The sequence below is a fragment of the Xyrauchen texanus genome, chromosome 16, assembly GCF_025860055.1.
Source record: "Xyrauchen texanus isolate HMW12.3.18 chromosome 16, RBS_HiC_50CHRs, whole genome shotgun sequence".
NCBI classification, from domain to species: domain Eukaryota; kingdom Metazoa; phylum Chordata; class Actinopteri; order Cypriniformes; family Catostomidae; genus Xyrauchen; species Xyrauchen texanus.
In genome coordinates this window covers 29,268,390-29,285,808 of record NC_068291.1, presented here as the reverse complement: position 1 = coordinate 29,285,808, position 17,419 = coordinate 29,268,390, and the positions used below count along the sequence as shown (strand labels likewise).

Here is a 17,419-nt window from a genome sequence, read left to right as displayed (position 1 = left end):
TGGATGAATCCATTTATTCTCAATGACAGAATGCATAGTAAACCTATAGGAATGCATTTACTAATGTAATGAATGAATCATATTGCTCTGTGATAACAAAATAAACTATAACAAAACGTATATTAAAATAAAGTGAAATGACCCACAGATGTGTTGTTGAAATGTTATTCAAAATAACTAACATGTTTTTTCTTCTATTGAGGAAATTTTGTTGGAGTTTCCACATATGTGTACTGACACGTGAAAAATGAACAGATTTTTTAATGCAGTTTATCAAACAAAACTAGAGACTCTTCTTTTTTTTTTTTACAAACAAACAGGTTTCAATGAAAAAACAAAACTTAAATTTCTTACCAGAAGCACTTTTGTTGGAGCTGCATCCGTAAAAGCGCTTCCAGGAAATCGACGGCATGCTGTTGTGTCACATGACTCGTGCGGCAGATGTTAACCCTTCAATTGACAGTCTAGAGTCTTGTGAACAGTATTCAGTCAGTGTTATTCATTTTAATTATGTATTGCGTATAGCAAAATTATGTCGCACAAGGTTAAAGAAAAGGAGGGACAAGTTGAAATTAGTTTTAGTGGTAATCAACCTTGTGCCACAAATGCTGTCGATTGAGTTTAGCTTGTATTGAACATGGAATATTCTTTTAAACCGAACTCCTAAAATGGTCATAAACCCCTAAATGCTTAAAACCATATAAAATGACAAGGGTTTTATCAAGACTAAGTCTTGTATTTATTTATTGTTGAAGGGACATGGTTATCAGAGGTCTGTATGGGTCCATGTTTTCTTCAGCCATCTTTTTTGTTTTGTAAAGATGCATTCTATGCCTTAAAAATTAGACAAAACTGCTGCAAACAATATTTAATGGCAAGTATTAGGCATGTACTGGTGGTACACAGTTTCTGACCCCCAGAAACCAAGGGCCACAATTTGAATATGCTAACAAGAAAAGTTCCAATTAAACCTTATATTAAAAACCTGAGACAGCTTCTTAACTCATCTTAATCTTTTATTGACATGTTAAAATCTAAACAAGCATTTTTAAGCCTACTAAATACAAACAGACTGGCAAAATGACTCTGCTGGAAATTCTCTGATTCATACAGCTATAATATAGTGAGGAAATAGATCTTTGATATTGTTTGATGCTTTTATTTCCTGGTAATTACAGAGGAAAACATGTTTTCCTCTGGAGCTAGAATCAGTTTAACACAACAATTTCTACCATAACTAGCCTTTGAGGAAAATCATGTTGGCTCAGCTTTAAGGATCTGGACAACTGAGCTTGTTTTATTAGATATGAGAGATGGGGCCCTTACACTCAGTCCTCTGTCCTTAGAAATGTAATCATGGACAGACCAACAGTGCATGAGGCTGCAAACTGCACAGGCTGTTCTCCTTAATTTTCTGAAACAAATCCACAGATTTAAATATAAACACAAGCATAATAACCTGCCAAACACAACTGAACCATCTCATCAATGTACAAATTTACACATAGGTGTGTTACAGAGTATATTTGGTGGTCAATTTCTATAAGGAAGACTGAGCACCCAAAACTTAATCAGATTGGTAAAGGTTGCCAGTGTTTGCCAGGTTACAGAGTTGCAGCAGTTTACTTTAACCTTCTATGTTGTTTCTTAAACTGTTTGCCCAATAAAGGTTAAGAGTATTATGTAATTTATTTAAATTTGATTCTATTAAAAAAAGTGTATGTGCCGATGTCAGTGTGTGCCTTTAGACTGGTTTGTCTTTTGTTTGTGCTTTATATTAACTTGCAGTAATGGTTGAGTTTACGGTTTTATATCCAGTGTTTGGTCTGGAGGTCAGGTTTTACATCATCTTAAAAGCTGTGAGGATAATGTGTGTGTGACGGAATGGAAAATAAATGTTTAATAAGATTTAACGTTTGTGTTTCCAAAATGATCTTGATCATTTTGCGAACGAAGCAGGGTCTATATTATTGATCATTTAATTTCAGAGTCATAACATGTTGGCATGAAAGAGAACCTGCTAGAATGACAATGCAAAACTATAATTCTTTAAACTCAATTTAAGCTTTAATATGTTCTATTGATTAAAGAGGTTCATTGGGCTTTGCTTTACTGAAATCTGTTTAAGAGCATTTTTTCCCCTTATTGATCTTTCAGTCTGGCAATCTTGTTAATGCATCTACTAACAGAATGCCACCTGATCCCAATAATCCTAATACCTCAATGTAACATTTTAAACATTTAGCTAGATTTTGATAATCCTGCAACACACACAAACATCTTTAAGGAGTGACTTTCCATATATCAGAATAAACATAAGGGGTATGTGTGTTTAAAAGTTTAAATGAAATAAATCACCGGGAAACAGTTTGTAAATTTTTCATGATTTATTCATCAAGTGCATAAGCAAATATGATATGTCAGTGCATAAAGGTCTTGCAGCAAGTTTGAAAGCTGTGCACTTCTTCGGTAGATGCCCTCAACCATAATTAAAACCCACAAACTAACAAAATCATATGTACATAAAGCAAAACAACAACAACAAAAAATATGAACCCACATGTTGAGCACTATATAAGAGTTTGGGGAGAAAGGACAGGGTTTAAAGTGACCTACATTAATAGGCTATTTACAATAGCGCTTTAAAACATGACACAGTTTCCAAGTAAGTACAACAGTTTTCCCAGAAAAGCATAATCACAGTTTGCCAAGGCAGATGTTGTGGTTAATATTTTGTGAGATTGAAATAATTGAAGAAACATGAGTCTACGTGTTGGTGGTTTTGAATTTGAGAAGCACAGCATAACAGCAGCAACAACTAGACAGATAGAATAATGAAAGCAACAAAAGATGTTGTCATTTTTATGACTAATTGAGAGTGAAACATTTGAATGTTATTTCTTCAAGTGATTCAAAAGGAAAACATTTCCCTTCAGGTTTGTGGTACCATGAACACCTTATGCAAATATGCAAACAAGCAAGAATGAGTCTGATTGTACGCTAGCTGAATATAAGCACTATAGCGTTTAAGCCCAGCAGACAAGCTATAGTCTGTAAAGGAATGCATGCTTATGGAATACTGTATGCTTTGTAGAGAGAGTTTTTAATGATGTGGTTTTACAGTGTGAAAAGTGATGTGCATAGAGAGGTGAACGGAATAACACATATAAAGTGAGTCGTTTGGGAGATACATTCATTAGTATATGTGTGAAATTAACTTTGAAAGGTGGCAAAATATGCTCAAACACACAGATGTGAGACTAACTGAAAAATGAACAGAATCAGATTACCAAAACAGAACACATTTGAATACATAAACAAAACAAAATATAACTTGCTGACACATTCACACAAACATAACCAATTATCTAAATCAACTTAAACATCAGTTGATAAAGATTAGTATTTAGTTTGTAAGAATAAACTTGTAGAGGCTCAAAACAAATTCAATGTGACATAATAATAATACAATGAGATGGTGACAATTATCGAAAACATATTACAAAACAAATATCATGTATGCAATATAAATATCACTCCCTCAAAGACAGAAATAACATTACATTGGTTTGGTGTGACAAATATAAATTAATGACACAAAACATGGTCCCCAATAGTATACTGTATCCAAGATTATCTTTCCAATGAGGATTCCCTCACAATTTAACATTTAAACATAAAAAAACAAAAAACAAACCAAAAAAATTATAATACATAAATGACTTTTTAAAATTAGTCAAAAAGTCACATGATAAAAGGTGCTTATCAGGAGAGTACAAGGTTGTTTAGGAATCAATATGTACCACTAGGAAAGAATGGCATGTTACACTTTCTGGACATCGTGTTCCATAGACTGCTTTTCAGGATATAATCTTACCTTTTGTAGTGGACAGGCAGAGGGGCTTGAAGCTCAAAACAAAAACAGAGAAGTGTGTATTTCCAACTCTGATCATCACCAACAGCACATATTTCAGTTTCTACTGATGCAGAAAGAGATTTATATCTATTTTAAGATACACACACACCAACTTTGCAATCAAAAAATGTATTGCACCTTATAGGTAAGGCAGGTAAAATTTGGTTTGATCAGGATTCTATGAAAACTCAGGCGAAGGTGACCCGAAATCCATGTAATTTTGTAATACTGCTGAAAGTATACAAAAATGGTGGTTTAGTTCTCTACAATAAGAGAACAAAGATTGGGAAAAATATTCATACATATATATATATATATATATATATATATAAAAAATATATATATATATATATATATATATATATATATATATATATATATATATATATATATATATATATATATATATATATATAATTAAAAACTAAATAAAATCTGGTAAACTACTGACACACTTACAAAATTTCTCAAATGACAGTTCATCTCCATGATATTCTGGCAAATATCCATGAATACTTTTGTAAACTTCACATTCACCTGTGGGATGCTCACGGGTCATTTTTAAGCCTTGAAATAAATGGGAAATGTTTATGTTCTTGAGTCTCAAGCCCCTGATGCCCCTTGTCATCCCTATGGTAGAGCTTCTACACAGATCTGCTTTTCTGTAATCTCATCTAGCATTGGAACATCAAGCGGACTACAAATGTCACTATCGTACACCTCCGTGCCCATCAGCGCCTCCTCCAGACCCTCTGTTTTCACCTTTGAAAAGCCATGCTGCTCGGAAGGTGAGGAGCTTTCTACAAACTCTAGGTCTTCAATGCCAGCACGGTAGTGAATCATAAGCAGAGTCAAAGCTTGGAGCCGTTCACCAGACTTTGCAAGAGCTGCAGAGATCAGGGTCTTGCGTCGGGCATCAATTGTCTCTCGCTCTTCCATTATCAGAGAGTTGTTGTGCTCCAACTCCTGGTCAATCTCCTGCTGTAGCTTGTCCAACATTAACTCTAGTTTCTGTGAGCGCTCATCTGTGGGGAGGCCACGGTAAAGGTCTCGACCAATCTCTTTTACAGCAATGAATACATTGTCATCTAGGCCACCTTCCTTGCGAACCAGTTTTGAGGCACTGCTATCAGGTGGCTGTTTGGAAGGACTGGCCCCAGTGTAGGTCTCTGTGTCACTGCTCTCATTGTCAGACGTGTTAGGCGTGTGCTTTGGAGAAGGTCCTACAACCCCTGGTCCCATTTCTGCTACATGTTCTGCAAGCCTGGTTTTCGGCGCCTGCCTTAAATTTAGGAGACGGGAACTGGTGTTGATAATGTGCCGCGTGAGACCTGTCGTTGCTCGGTTGATGGTTGATTTTGCCTCAGGATCTGCCCCACGCCGGTCTGAGGCTGCTACGCAAAAAGGGTGCTCAGTTAGACACTTTTCCTGACACTTCTTATGACAGACGTAAGAACAGGTCATACACTGTGAAGCAGCCTTGGTCCATACCTTCTTCTTGCAATACTCACACCAAGTGGGATTCTGGAACTGAGTGTCCTGAAAATTGTGCCGCATTTCCCCGAACTGCATGCTGCCATAACTCGGTTCGTCCCGAGTTACCATGAGCACCTGCTCCCGTATATTTTCTTTGTCTTTGAACTCCTCTTCCAGGAGACTCCCCTCCCATTCACGTTCTGTCAATCCACTGGACAGATCTAATTCCCCATCTCCCAGGTAAGTAAAGTTGAGCGTAATGTCTCCATAGCACAGTTTCTCATTGAAACCTTTGTGAGTACTCAAGTTGCGCAAAGCGGTGCGGCTGACACTTGCCCTTGGTTCAGGGGCACATATTCGGAATGTGCTCTGATATTCAGCAGACGATGTTGATAAGCATTCCATCGCAATTTGCTCCAAGCACAAGCTGACATGGCCCAAGCACAAGAGACTACCAAGCTTGAAGGGGTCCTTGCACCAAAGTGCAACATTGAGGAATTTGTGGTTGTTTTCTACCTCAAAGACCACAAAGGCTTTGTTCCAGCGAGCAGTTCTGTTGCGATACATGGTCTCGGATGATTCCCAGAGACCCTGTTCATCTACACTGTACCTAGTGTTTGAGGTGCTCTCAGATATCTTGTCTTTGGATGAATCTTGCTTGTTTGTGCCTGGAATATTTGGGATTTCCACAGGCTCTGGAAGTTTACTCACAGGCTTTGGCTCTGGTGATTTAACAGGGGTTTTCTCTGCTGGTTTGTCCCCATTGCTAGGAGCGGTCTGTGTTTTCTCTGGACTTTTTTCCACTGCAGACTCACTACCTTCCACCAGATTTTGGGTTTCTGAGGTGCAAGATGTGACCTTTATATGGGGTCTGGGAGGAACAGGTGGGCGTGCGGGTGGTGGAGGAGGGGGCACTGTTGGTCTCTGTGGTTGTTCGCATTGTTCAGCAGTCTTGTGTGTTGGTGGCTTTGGCGATTCTTTGGGCTGGGGTTTGAGTGGGGACTGAAGGTTCAGTCTGCGGTTTAGAATTGGCGAGATGGACCCAAGGGGCTTGGCCAGGTTCGCAACAGTCTTTTTGGGGCTTTGATTTACAGAGAGCAGGAAGTCCTCTTTAGTGTCAACACTGACTGGAGCTCCAGTTGATTTGGACTCAATGATTAGCTCCTCAAACTCAGAGTCATTCTCTGTGTTCAGAGTTATATCCATGGTGGTTATTGGGACTGGGTCCTCCTCATAGCCCCCAGGCTGGGGAAGGTAGTTGGGCTCCTCCATAGGGCCTAAGGCTTCCTGGAGCGGCACTAACCCAACAGTAGGCACCTGGTGCCGCACTGGCCTTTCATAAAAGATTATCACTCTCTCTCCAGCTTGTTTTAGCAGCTTCGGCACTTGGACAGAGGATGTCACTTTGACTCCTATGTAAACAGACAGATACAAAGAACAGTTATGGATGCTTATTGTCACCTGGCCACAGTACCCTTGAAAAAATATATAGTGACCGGAAAACCTCTGTGGAAAAATTCTGCCTAACATTCTGCTCTCATACCATCAGGACGAATGGTTACTGATCCTTAATTGTGCCATCCTGGACCATTCAGCCAGATTGTGGAAAAGCGGCTTAGATCTATAGTATAATTTTACAAATGTGAGCTAAAAATTAGCACTTTTCAATTAATTTATTGCAATGTAAAACACTAAGAGTTTAAATAGGCAGAGTAAATCCATGTAGAACCATCTGGAGTTTAAACACCACAACTGCACACTCCAAAAAACATTTTCCTGCATGGTCTGGAAAGGGTTTTTCTAAAACAGTGCAAAATATCTAGATTTCTCATTTAGTGTCTCTGACCTCCTATAGCAATGAGGCGATCTCCTCTCTGTAAGTCCGCCAGAGCAGCTGGGGAATTTGGGGTGACTGTCTCTATGCTCACGTGTACAGTGTCACCATCAGTGGCCGGAACATGCCTGAATGTCATACCCACACTCCCAGATGGTCCTTTAATCACCTCTGTCTGCAACACACGTAAGCAAAAGGAAACCATATAACATTTGGTGAAAAAGCTCAACAGATTGAAAATGATTATTCTTTATGGAAAAGCAGAGACTTATTTATAGTGCTTCTCTTCTATAACAGATTTCATTTATGGTTTTATTATCATGACTTTGTTCCATCAACGGTTCTCGCACATGCAATCTTTCACTGATGAAGGCCAAACACTGTACTAAAGTACTCAGAATGTGTTTCCTGCAGTGCATTACAGTGGCAGCAATACCACCAACTCATTCTACAGCCTTTAAAACATGCAGTGCGTCCAGTGTATTTTGATTACTGAATGAATTACTATTATGAACTGACCCTTTTCAATCTACAGCAAGAAACACACTGTGCACCCAGTGTATTCCAATTCTCAAATGAATGACTCTTAAGAGCTGGTTCTTTTTAGTGAATCAAAAACGCATACATCATCTTATACTGATGCACAAGTTATGAATGTCCAACTTGAAATTAAATATGCACTGTTTAAGGCTCACAAGCCTGAAGTACAACATTAGGCTACATAACACAGTGTAAACTTTTTCTGGAAATGTTACTGTTTATTTAATATTGTACTTCAGACCTGACTTCAAACAGGCAGTGCAGATACATAATTTACATTTATGCATTTTGGCAGACGCTTTCATCCAAAGCAACTTACAGTGCACTTATTACAGACAATTCCCCTGTAGCAACCTTGCTCAAGGACATAATGGTGGTGGCTGTGGAGATCGAACCAGCGACCTTCTGATTACCAGTTATGTGCTTTAGCCCACTACGCCACCAAACATGAGTTTTGTTGTAATCAGTGGAATACTACAATAATAATAATAATAATATATGAATAAGATAAATTATTGAACTGCATTTATGTCTCTAAAAACCCATGCAAACATGCCTTTTACAAGAATTGTCTGTTGAAGAATCTTTTGTGTTGAAATCTGAAATGATCTCATAATTAGGCAACAGGATGCTGAGGGCAGTAAAAGCAATAAGAGCTGCATTTCTCATTTCCAAATAAATACACATTTTCCCCCAGACATTTACAAGTTACTAGTTGAGCGGAACAGAAGCAGTTAAACCAAAAGTTTATTTAAAGCTTATCATTTGACAGCAAGAGCAGTTTATAATTACAGTAGGGCGGACAATCTACATTATGATGTGAATAAGACAGCCTTCACCTTCTGTACAAAGCTCACTCTTCCCATCACATCCACCAATTTTCATGGTGATTAAACAATGCTCTCTGAAATGAAGGCAGGAGAGATCTGTAATTTCTGCTAATTTTATTCCAAATGCTCAACGAAGCAGCAGCTGCAGTTTTGCTGCTGCCTGCATCACGAAGCCCATAATCCACATGCAGCACCGGCTGACACTGTGAAACACTCCTCGCAAACAACAGGTACAGGGCTGTGAAAAAGTATTTGCCCCATTTCTGATTTCTAATATATTTTTTTTATCGAAACAAAAAAGTTATACAACACCTATCACACCTTAGTGAAAAACTAAGTGCCCTCTCAATCTTAATAGCTGGTTGTGCCACCTTTAGCAGCAACAACTGCAACAAAATGCTTCCAATAACTGGAGATCAGTCTTTCACAACGCTGTTGTGGAATTCTGGCCAACTCTTCTTTGCAGGACTGCTTTAGTTCAGACCCATTGGAGGGCTTTCGAGCCTAAACTGCCCATTTAAGGTCCTGCCACAGCATCTCAATCGGGTTCAAGTCAGGACTTGTGGCTTTGCCACTCCAAAACTTTAATTTGGCTTCTTTTGAGCCTTTCAGAGATGGACTTACTCCTATGATTTGGATCATTGTCTTGCTGCATAATCCAGTTGTGATTGAGCTTCAATATACGGACTGATGACCGGACGTTCTCCTTCATGATTTTCTGGTAGAGAGCAGAATTTATGTTTCCCTCAATTGGTGCAAGTCACACTGGCCCTGAAGCAGCAAAGCATCCCCACACCATCACACGAACACCACCAGGCTTGACTGTAGGTATGATGTTCTTTTTGTGGAATTCTGTGTTTGATTTACGCCAGATGTAACGGGACCCGTCTTCCAAACAGTTCCACTTTCAACTCATCAGTCCACAGAACATTCACCCAAAAGGTTTGAGGATCATAAAGGTGTGTTTTGGCAGAATTCAGACAAGCCTTAATGTTCTTCTGGGCAAATACTTTTTCACAGCACTGTATATAAGGAAGTTAGTGTGCCAGTGTAAAGACAAATTCCACTATATCCACCAAGAAACAAACCATATAACCTGGACACTAGAATAGTTTTACAAAACACCAGTAAGATTGTTTTTTTTATTGATCTTGGAGACTAGTTGGGAAAGAAATATGGGCTGATCAATTCATGATGTGGCCTCTGTATCTTCCTTGTCTTTTTGCTCTCATTTGTGTTGTGGGGTGGGCAAGAAAAGACAGGATGCAGATCCACACTGCCGAGATGGATGACTGTAATTTTGCTGCTGTCATTTGTTATAACCCTTGAGAAGGGCACTGATTGAGTTAAACATGGGATGAAAAAACAGACAATCTACTCAAGCTGGCAAACAGAAGGCCAACTTGCCCGGTTTTTTGACCAATGACTAACTGTCTATAGATACATCCTAGAATCATCATAAAGTTCTTAGAAGGCCACTTACAAAAAAAAAAACAATGATTATACACAAGCTTGCATTGACTGGTTTAAATAGTCAGGTAGTTGACAAATAACATAGACATTAACTTTTAAGATTTTATGTTAGAATTTATTTGAACGTAGGGTAATATGGGGCTTAAGGCACACTCTGAGGAAAATATGATTTTTTCTGGTCACAAAGTGCATCAACGTTTAAAAATAAATGTCTTTTTGTAGAACATTGATGGAGCAACATAACGTTTACAAATAAATAATAAAGGAAGGTTGTTTGCAGCTATTTGCATACATGTTAGCTTAGCTGATTCAGTGAACTTTGTTCATAAAGGACAAAAAACACAAGCAATCTTACATCTTAATGACTCAAGGTCTGTTTGTAACCTTTCCACAGAGAATATTACAACATTTCCTTCTGCAGGGCCCCTGATCTCATCATTTAAAAATGCCAGTGATGGTTTGTCACAGTAAAATACAAGAAAAGCTTCACGCTTTCGTGAGGCCGCTGACGGTCTTTTTAATAGCGTGTTTGGGATCATTTGTTACACACTGTTCAGGAAAGATGAGGACAAATTACTGCAATGTGTATTTGAAGGAGCTCCATCTTCACTCCGTTAAACTTCACTGAGCAAGTGAGCATGCGCATCACGTCAATCAAACCTATCGCAATAGAGAAAGGGAGCGGTGGAGGGCAACGATATTGATTTAACAACTTCAAACCGCGATTTCAGTATCAATGTAATCATTTGTGTAGCTCATGGATATCACACTGATGACTCAGAGGTTAACGTGTGGTGGTTTTTAAAGTGTTTTAGATCATTTCTCCACCTCATGCGAGCACATGTAATATAATGAGCAATGGGATGAGACTTTTCAGCGCAAGAATGAGGATTGTACTGTATTAAACTGTGTATATAATGCTTAATATTATTTATAATATGCTAAGGGGCCTGATATTTAATATTCCTCCTGATAATGCCATACGTAAATGTCATTTCAGGAAATGTATCCCATGACAAACATGTTACTGGATTAACATCCACATATTTTTGAAAAGAATAGTTCAGAAACATGTAATCAGCGACAATGCTTTTAAAAACGTACAATATTCATTTAAAACACTTAAATTGTATGTAATCAGTGACTGCTCAAGAATATGTGTCTATCATAATTATGTATTTTCAGCTGGGCAGAATTATTCATATTTATTTCTGGTGTCACCATTGCCCTCTACTGCTGGGCTGATTTTTTTTTTGTCCCACTCCATCCCTGATGGGTCATCGTATGAGCAATGAACAGTACTTTTCTGTTAAGTTTTAACTTTTTAAACTTAACTTTTTATGATTCAGACTTTGTTCAAAGTTGTGTGAGAGTACTGAATCATGAATTCAGTACTTTAAATCGAACCAAATCCGTATGTCCTTTATTATTCCTGTCTCTTTAATAAAATAAAGGAAATGTAATTGAGCTTTTATCTGATAAATTGATTAATCGAAGAAATTCTTTATTTTATAAAGTAATTTTGATGCACTGACTCTAAAGCCAAGAGTACTCTTAGATCAGACACCAATGCTAGGCATCTGTGTACAGGACGCTTGATGCAAATTTCGTCATCAGCAGAGTGCCGTGTGTACTCTGAATAGACAATATGCACATTTGGTTGGATTTTTTTGCACTAATTAGTGGGTCCACAAGGTAGCAACACACAAAGTTGAGCTGTTTTTGTCATGAAGTACTAGAAAATAAAATCGCCGATAAACAACAGGAGACGAAGGTGGACACAACAGTGGATGTGCACGTCAAGGACACCTGTGTGAGAATGTCAGGACACACTTGGATTTGTATAACTCGAGTTAGAAGTAATATAAAGACATCTTTATTGGTCTAACTCCTGAAAAGAAATAGTCCAACAAGTCAAAGTAGTTGTAGTGAGCATGAACCAACCTCCTGTGTACGGGCGCACAGTCAAATGAAGTGTACTTTAAAAGGCTCAGCTTTTTACTGTATGCAGACGCTAGGTGTTCGCAACAAAACCAAAGTATACTTTGGGCTTAAGACTGAATGAGCAACACTTGGTCAAGCTATCAGCATAAAAAAAGACCTAAAGGACACCAAGGTCCTTGGAACTACAGCTAAAAAGTTGATTAATTGCACAAAATTAAAAATTAAAAGAGGGGCCTCCTATAAATAAGGCCAAGGAACAGCAGCACCCGTGCTTAACCTGTACCCTTATTTTTTGCTTTTAAAAAGATAAAATGACACAAGGATCACAGAGAAAGAAACAAAGAAAAAGAAAGAAAGAAAGAAAGAAAGCAATAGAAAGATTTTTCTGACACATGAACCAAATGGCGACATTGAGCAGCAATTACAGGCGATTTCTGAAGCTGAACAGTGGTTAAGGGGTAATTACACAACCACAGAAAGACACAGCAGGAGGAACACACACACACACACACACTCTCACGGTGTGTGTGTGTGTGTGTGTGTGTTGAGTGCAGGTAAACGGACTGATGTCGCTCTGACTGGAACGTGAGTATACTGTTCATGTGTCAATTTATTGTCCGTCTCACCTCATCACCACAAGGTTGACAGATACGCACAGACTATATTTTCCTGAGTGTCGGGAAAAGAAAAAATTGCTTTTCCCTCAACAAACAGAAACAGGAGCACTGTGGGACAATTTCAGGTCAATTCAATTGATTCCACTATAAATGTCTGAATTAAAAACAGAAAATCTCATTATCCAAACACAGACATTTTCATGCCATTATATCCATTCAATAAAGACACAATAATAACTAAATCCATAAAAAACCCAGTGATTTCACAAGATTGCAAACGTGCAATCCAGTAATTCCAATTTGCCTGCACATTTCTGATCTTGTGGTTCTGTTCTGAGAGCTATATTGTGGAGTACTGTAGTAGCAGACCACAACGATCTGGCTCCGAAAGGACTGTTCAGCATCACTTCACTACTGTGGACCAGATTCAGACCTGAATCATCTCTTTAACATGACGAAAGTGTGCTTGACTGCACAGCACATCTGGATATATGTCCAGTTATAATGCTCTTCATCATTTGATCATTACTTGATGTATTGTTACTGCCAAGATCGATAGAATATGTACACAGTAGGGCTGTCAATAGAGTAAAAATATTTATTGACTTAATAACATGGTATGCCGATTAATTAACTGAATTCATCACAATTAATCACATATGTAAATATTTGCTGAGAAAACTCCTCAAAGAACAATAATTCAATATATAATGATGAAATAAATATAAAGTTATATTTAGTAATAAAAAATAAATAATATATATATTATATATATATTTATTTAATACGAAATATAATAATAAGTGGCAGACGAGTTAAGCATTGATGAGGCAAAACAAAATATTGGCTTTAGAATCCAATATAATGTTTATTTTTCATATTATTGAACACACGGTAAAGCCTATCATTGCCCTATAGTTCAAAGCAATCCATTTTGCAATTGAATTCGTCAATTGGTCCAAAGTACACATCTTATAAGGGCTTTACAAGGGTGCGTCAATGTACACCTGCGTCAGACGAATGCTTTGAGCATCTATTGTGTTTTGGTTATAATGTTTTTAGGTGGCTGAGTCAAGTTAAACAGTTTGAAACTTAGAAAAACACATCTTGAGATCCCTGTGTTTGGATTTTTGCTCCAAGCGGTTTGAGCACAAGAACGTGTTCTTATCTTGTGTAGTCTGTTGCCAGTAAGTGTGGTTTGTTCTCTGCATAAGCTGTGCATTGCCTATACAGTTGGAGTTTTCGCTTACTAACCGCTAGAGAAAACATGTGGTACACTTCAAGCTTGAATTGCTCCGTTGGTAGAAATATTCCTTATTAAGGTCCAAGGATATTATTAAGTGTTAATTTAAACACATTATTTATCATCTAATTACATCACACTGAATTAGCACGCTAAATCAACAGCCGCAGTACACACATTTCTTTTTAATAAAATTCAGTTCATCGTCTGCTTTCCTTGAGTGGTATTAGAGTAAAATGTTATTCTTTAGGAAAAAAGTGAATAAGACTATTTTGCACTGAAATATCATGCGCAAAAGTGCCGCAAATGTTAAGTGAATTCTCTCCTCAGTTTGCAAATACACTGAACATTAAAACCACTGACAGGTGAAGTGAATAACATAGATTATCTCTTTACAATGGCCCCTGTCAAGGGGTGGGATATATTAGACAGCAGGTGAACAGTCAGTTCTTGAATTTCATGTATTGGAAGCAGGAAAATGGGCAAGAGTAAGGATCTGAGCAACTTTGACAAGGGCCAGATTGTGATGGCTAGATGACTGGGTCAGAGCATCTTCAAAACGGCAGGACTATTGGGGTGTTCCTGGTATGCAGAGGTTAGTACATGCCAAAATTGATTCAAAATTGAGCCATCTGGTCCGATCCCACCGAAGTGCTACTGTAGCACAAATTGCTTAAAACATAATACTGGCCATGATAGAAAGGTGTCAGAACACACAATGTATCACAGACCAGTCAGAGTGCCCATGCTGACCCCGGTCCACTGCCGAAAGCACCTACAACCACCTTTTCAGATGCTGTTTCAACTTAAAAAGAACATCAAATGCTAAAAATGTGCATTGAGACGCATATGTTCTGCTCACCAGAGGTTGAAATCATCTACAAAACAAAGATAAAAGTTTTTTCTTTTGTTATGATGTTATGAAAAAAAAAATTCTCTCTCATACAAAAAAGTAAATAAAAAAAAGAGGCATGAACATACAAAACAAAGCTAAAATAGGGGGAAGGAAACAAGAGCAATCCAATAAAAGAGAGCAAGAAAACCCCCGTGAAAAGGATTTTAATTTATAAGTGACGTGCCGAGCATCCAGCTCTTCCTCAAACATTCATAAGTCCGCCATTTTAAATAGTATAGATCACATGATAATATGGATGATCTGATTACATTACAAACAGCGCATTCTATACAAATACAAAACAAACATAATATACAATACAACATTACAATATAACATTTCCACAACATCCTGTTTAAATTAAAAAACACATCATCAAAATCTCAAAATTTGATAAATGATATATGATGTATACATTTTTTAAGGAACAGGCTAATTTTAAAATCGTTATTTAAACTTTTAAGGCTCATAGTATACAATGTATAAATACAAAACGATTATCACATTAACAACATACAGTCGACATCACCCTCTCTTCGTGGGATGTTAAATGCTTCGAACCTTACATCTCTCAATGTAGCAACGCTGTGTAAATCTGTGGCAAACTGTACTGCCACAGGTCTAGTGGTACATCTATTTCCAATATTACAGTGATGTACTGCAATCAGCATTTTAATAGCTCAGGTGGGTTTCCCCATATATGCCAAGCCACATGGACATTGCAACATATATACAACATTAGTCATGGAACATGTGAAAGTACTGCTAATTTTATATTTCTTACCCATTTGAGCATGGTTAAAACTTTGAATCTATATGTAAAATTACATTGTTTTTCTGATTAACACTTTTTATTGATTTCACAAAATTGACAAAGAAAAGCTAAACATATTCACAGAATCAACATTTAACCCCCACCAAGCCTATACAACCTAGAGGGGGTCCAATAGAATCAATGTAAAATCTTAAGTTGCATAAGACACACCCTAGCATCTCTAGACATAGACTTGACGTTTTTTTTTAATCCTAGACCATACTCCCTCCTCCAATACAAAGTTTAAATCTTTCTCACATAATTTCCTGAGAGAAGTTGGAGCTCTGTCCCACAGACTCTGAATTAGCAGGGAGCAATACACTGATGCCTCATGACCTTTTCCAAAATCAGTAATCACCACTCCCACGAGTATCTGCATCTTTAGGGGGGTGTATGCTACTCCCAAATATAGTAGAGAGCAGGTGGCTCAGCTGTAAATACCTAAAGAACTGAGATCTGGGATTTCCGAAATGTTGAACCATATTTTTAAAGGATCTCAACACTCATATAGGTCACCAAGCATATTAACCTCCCTCACAATCCACTCTGACCAGCAGAAAAGGGAACTTATTAATACATAATTTTGGATTCAGCCATATGCTTGAGGCAACATTTAAATAAATGTCAGAATTAAACACTGGACACATTTGTCCATACCAAGTACAAATGCAAGAAAATGGGGTGTAACTTAACTTCTCCAACTAGTTTAATAGAAAGGCTTTGCAATGGCGAAATAGGGATATTGGTGGAAGTGACCAATGAGCCAAATATTTTAGATGACATTTGAAATGTACAAGAAATGTAATCTGGGATGTTTACCATTCCAAATAAAGGACTTCGTTATGCTATCAAATTGCTTGAAATAAGAGAGGGGGACATCTATAGGGAGAGATTATAGCAGGTAGTTGAATTTTGGAATACAATTCATTTTAATAACATTAACTTTCCCAATCATAGATAAATGTAATGAAGCCCACCTGCCCACATTGCTCAAAAACCTTTTTTTATTAAGGGGTCAAAATTAACTAAGTCACACAAATTTGCTGGGAATAAAATACCCAAATACTTAATGCCCTGTTTGGGCAACTGGAAGGTGCCCGACTGAAAAGCTGTTGCCGGGCAGTACGCTGTCAGAGCCAAAGAGTTAGACCATTTAACTCTGTATCCTGAGAACTTTGAAAAGGATTTAATAATTCTGTGTACACCTACAAGGACCCCCCGTGACAACTTTGCCGTCGGGTTGCTCAAGTCCAGTGTTTCTATACAAATTTTGTGATACAGAATTACATAGCAAAAGATAATCTATAAAACAAACTCCAGCCAATAGGCGGAACAAACTCAAGAGCACATAGATTCATCCAAAAAACTGTCCCAAAGGCGTGCCACTCTGACAAATAAACTCCTGCCGCTAGGTGGAACCAACACCAAAAATATGCTATGTTTCAAGTTCTTTATCGGATGATCTCAGAAATTTGGCCAGAATTGATCGAGGCCTGTCTACCTCCACGCTGGAACCCAAAGAGCTCGCTCGATTTCCAGCTTAAGGCCCATTATGTCAAACAGCTTCGGAAGGAGCCCATCCTGGAATTTCACCATATCCCGACCCTCTTCGGCCTCAGGAATTCCGACAATACGGACATTGTTCCGCCGGCTATGGTTCTCCATGTCCTCCAACTTCTCCCATACATGCTCCAAATCCACCTTGGTTGCTAGCGGATTAGCAGATAATTCCCTCTCCGATGACTCCAGATAATCGATCAGTTTCTCGACATCCCCCACTCTTGCAACCATCTCAGAGAACTTTGTCTCCATTGCAGTGACCGATCGACGCATCACA

The 17,419-nt window shown here is 38.0% G+C and overlaps 1 protein-coding gene across 1 annotated transcript in view; it reads right to left on the bottom strand.

Annotated features, from left to right (window-relative positions):
* Positions 1-4,357: 4,357 nt before the first annotated feature.
* The window catches only part of LOC127657090 (PDZ domain-containing protein 8-like), a 62,719-nt gene continuing 49,657 nt past the window's right edge, over positions 4,358-17,419 (bottom strand). Inside the window, exons 4-5 of the mRNA XM_052145739.1 lie at positions 7,239-7,401; positions 4,358-6,804 (exon numbers count right to left, since the gene is read on the bottom strand). Coding sequence (XP_052001699.1) covers positions 4,547-6,804; positions 7,239-7,401 — 2,421 coding nt within the window. The 3' untranslated portion in view covers positions 4,358-4,546. The remainder of the gene's footprint in view (positions 6,805-7,238; positions 7,402-17,419) is intronic.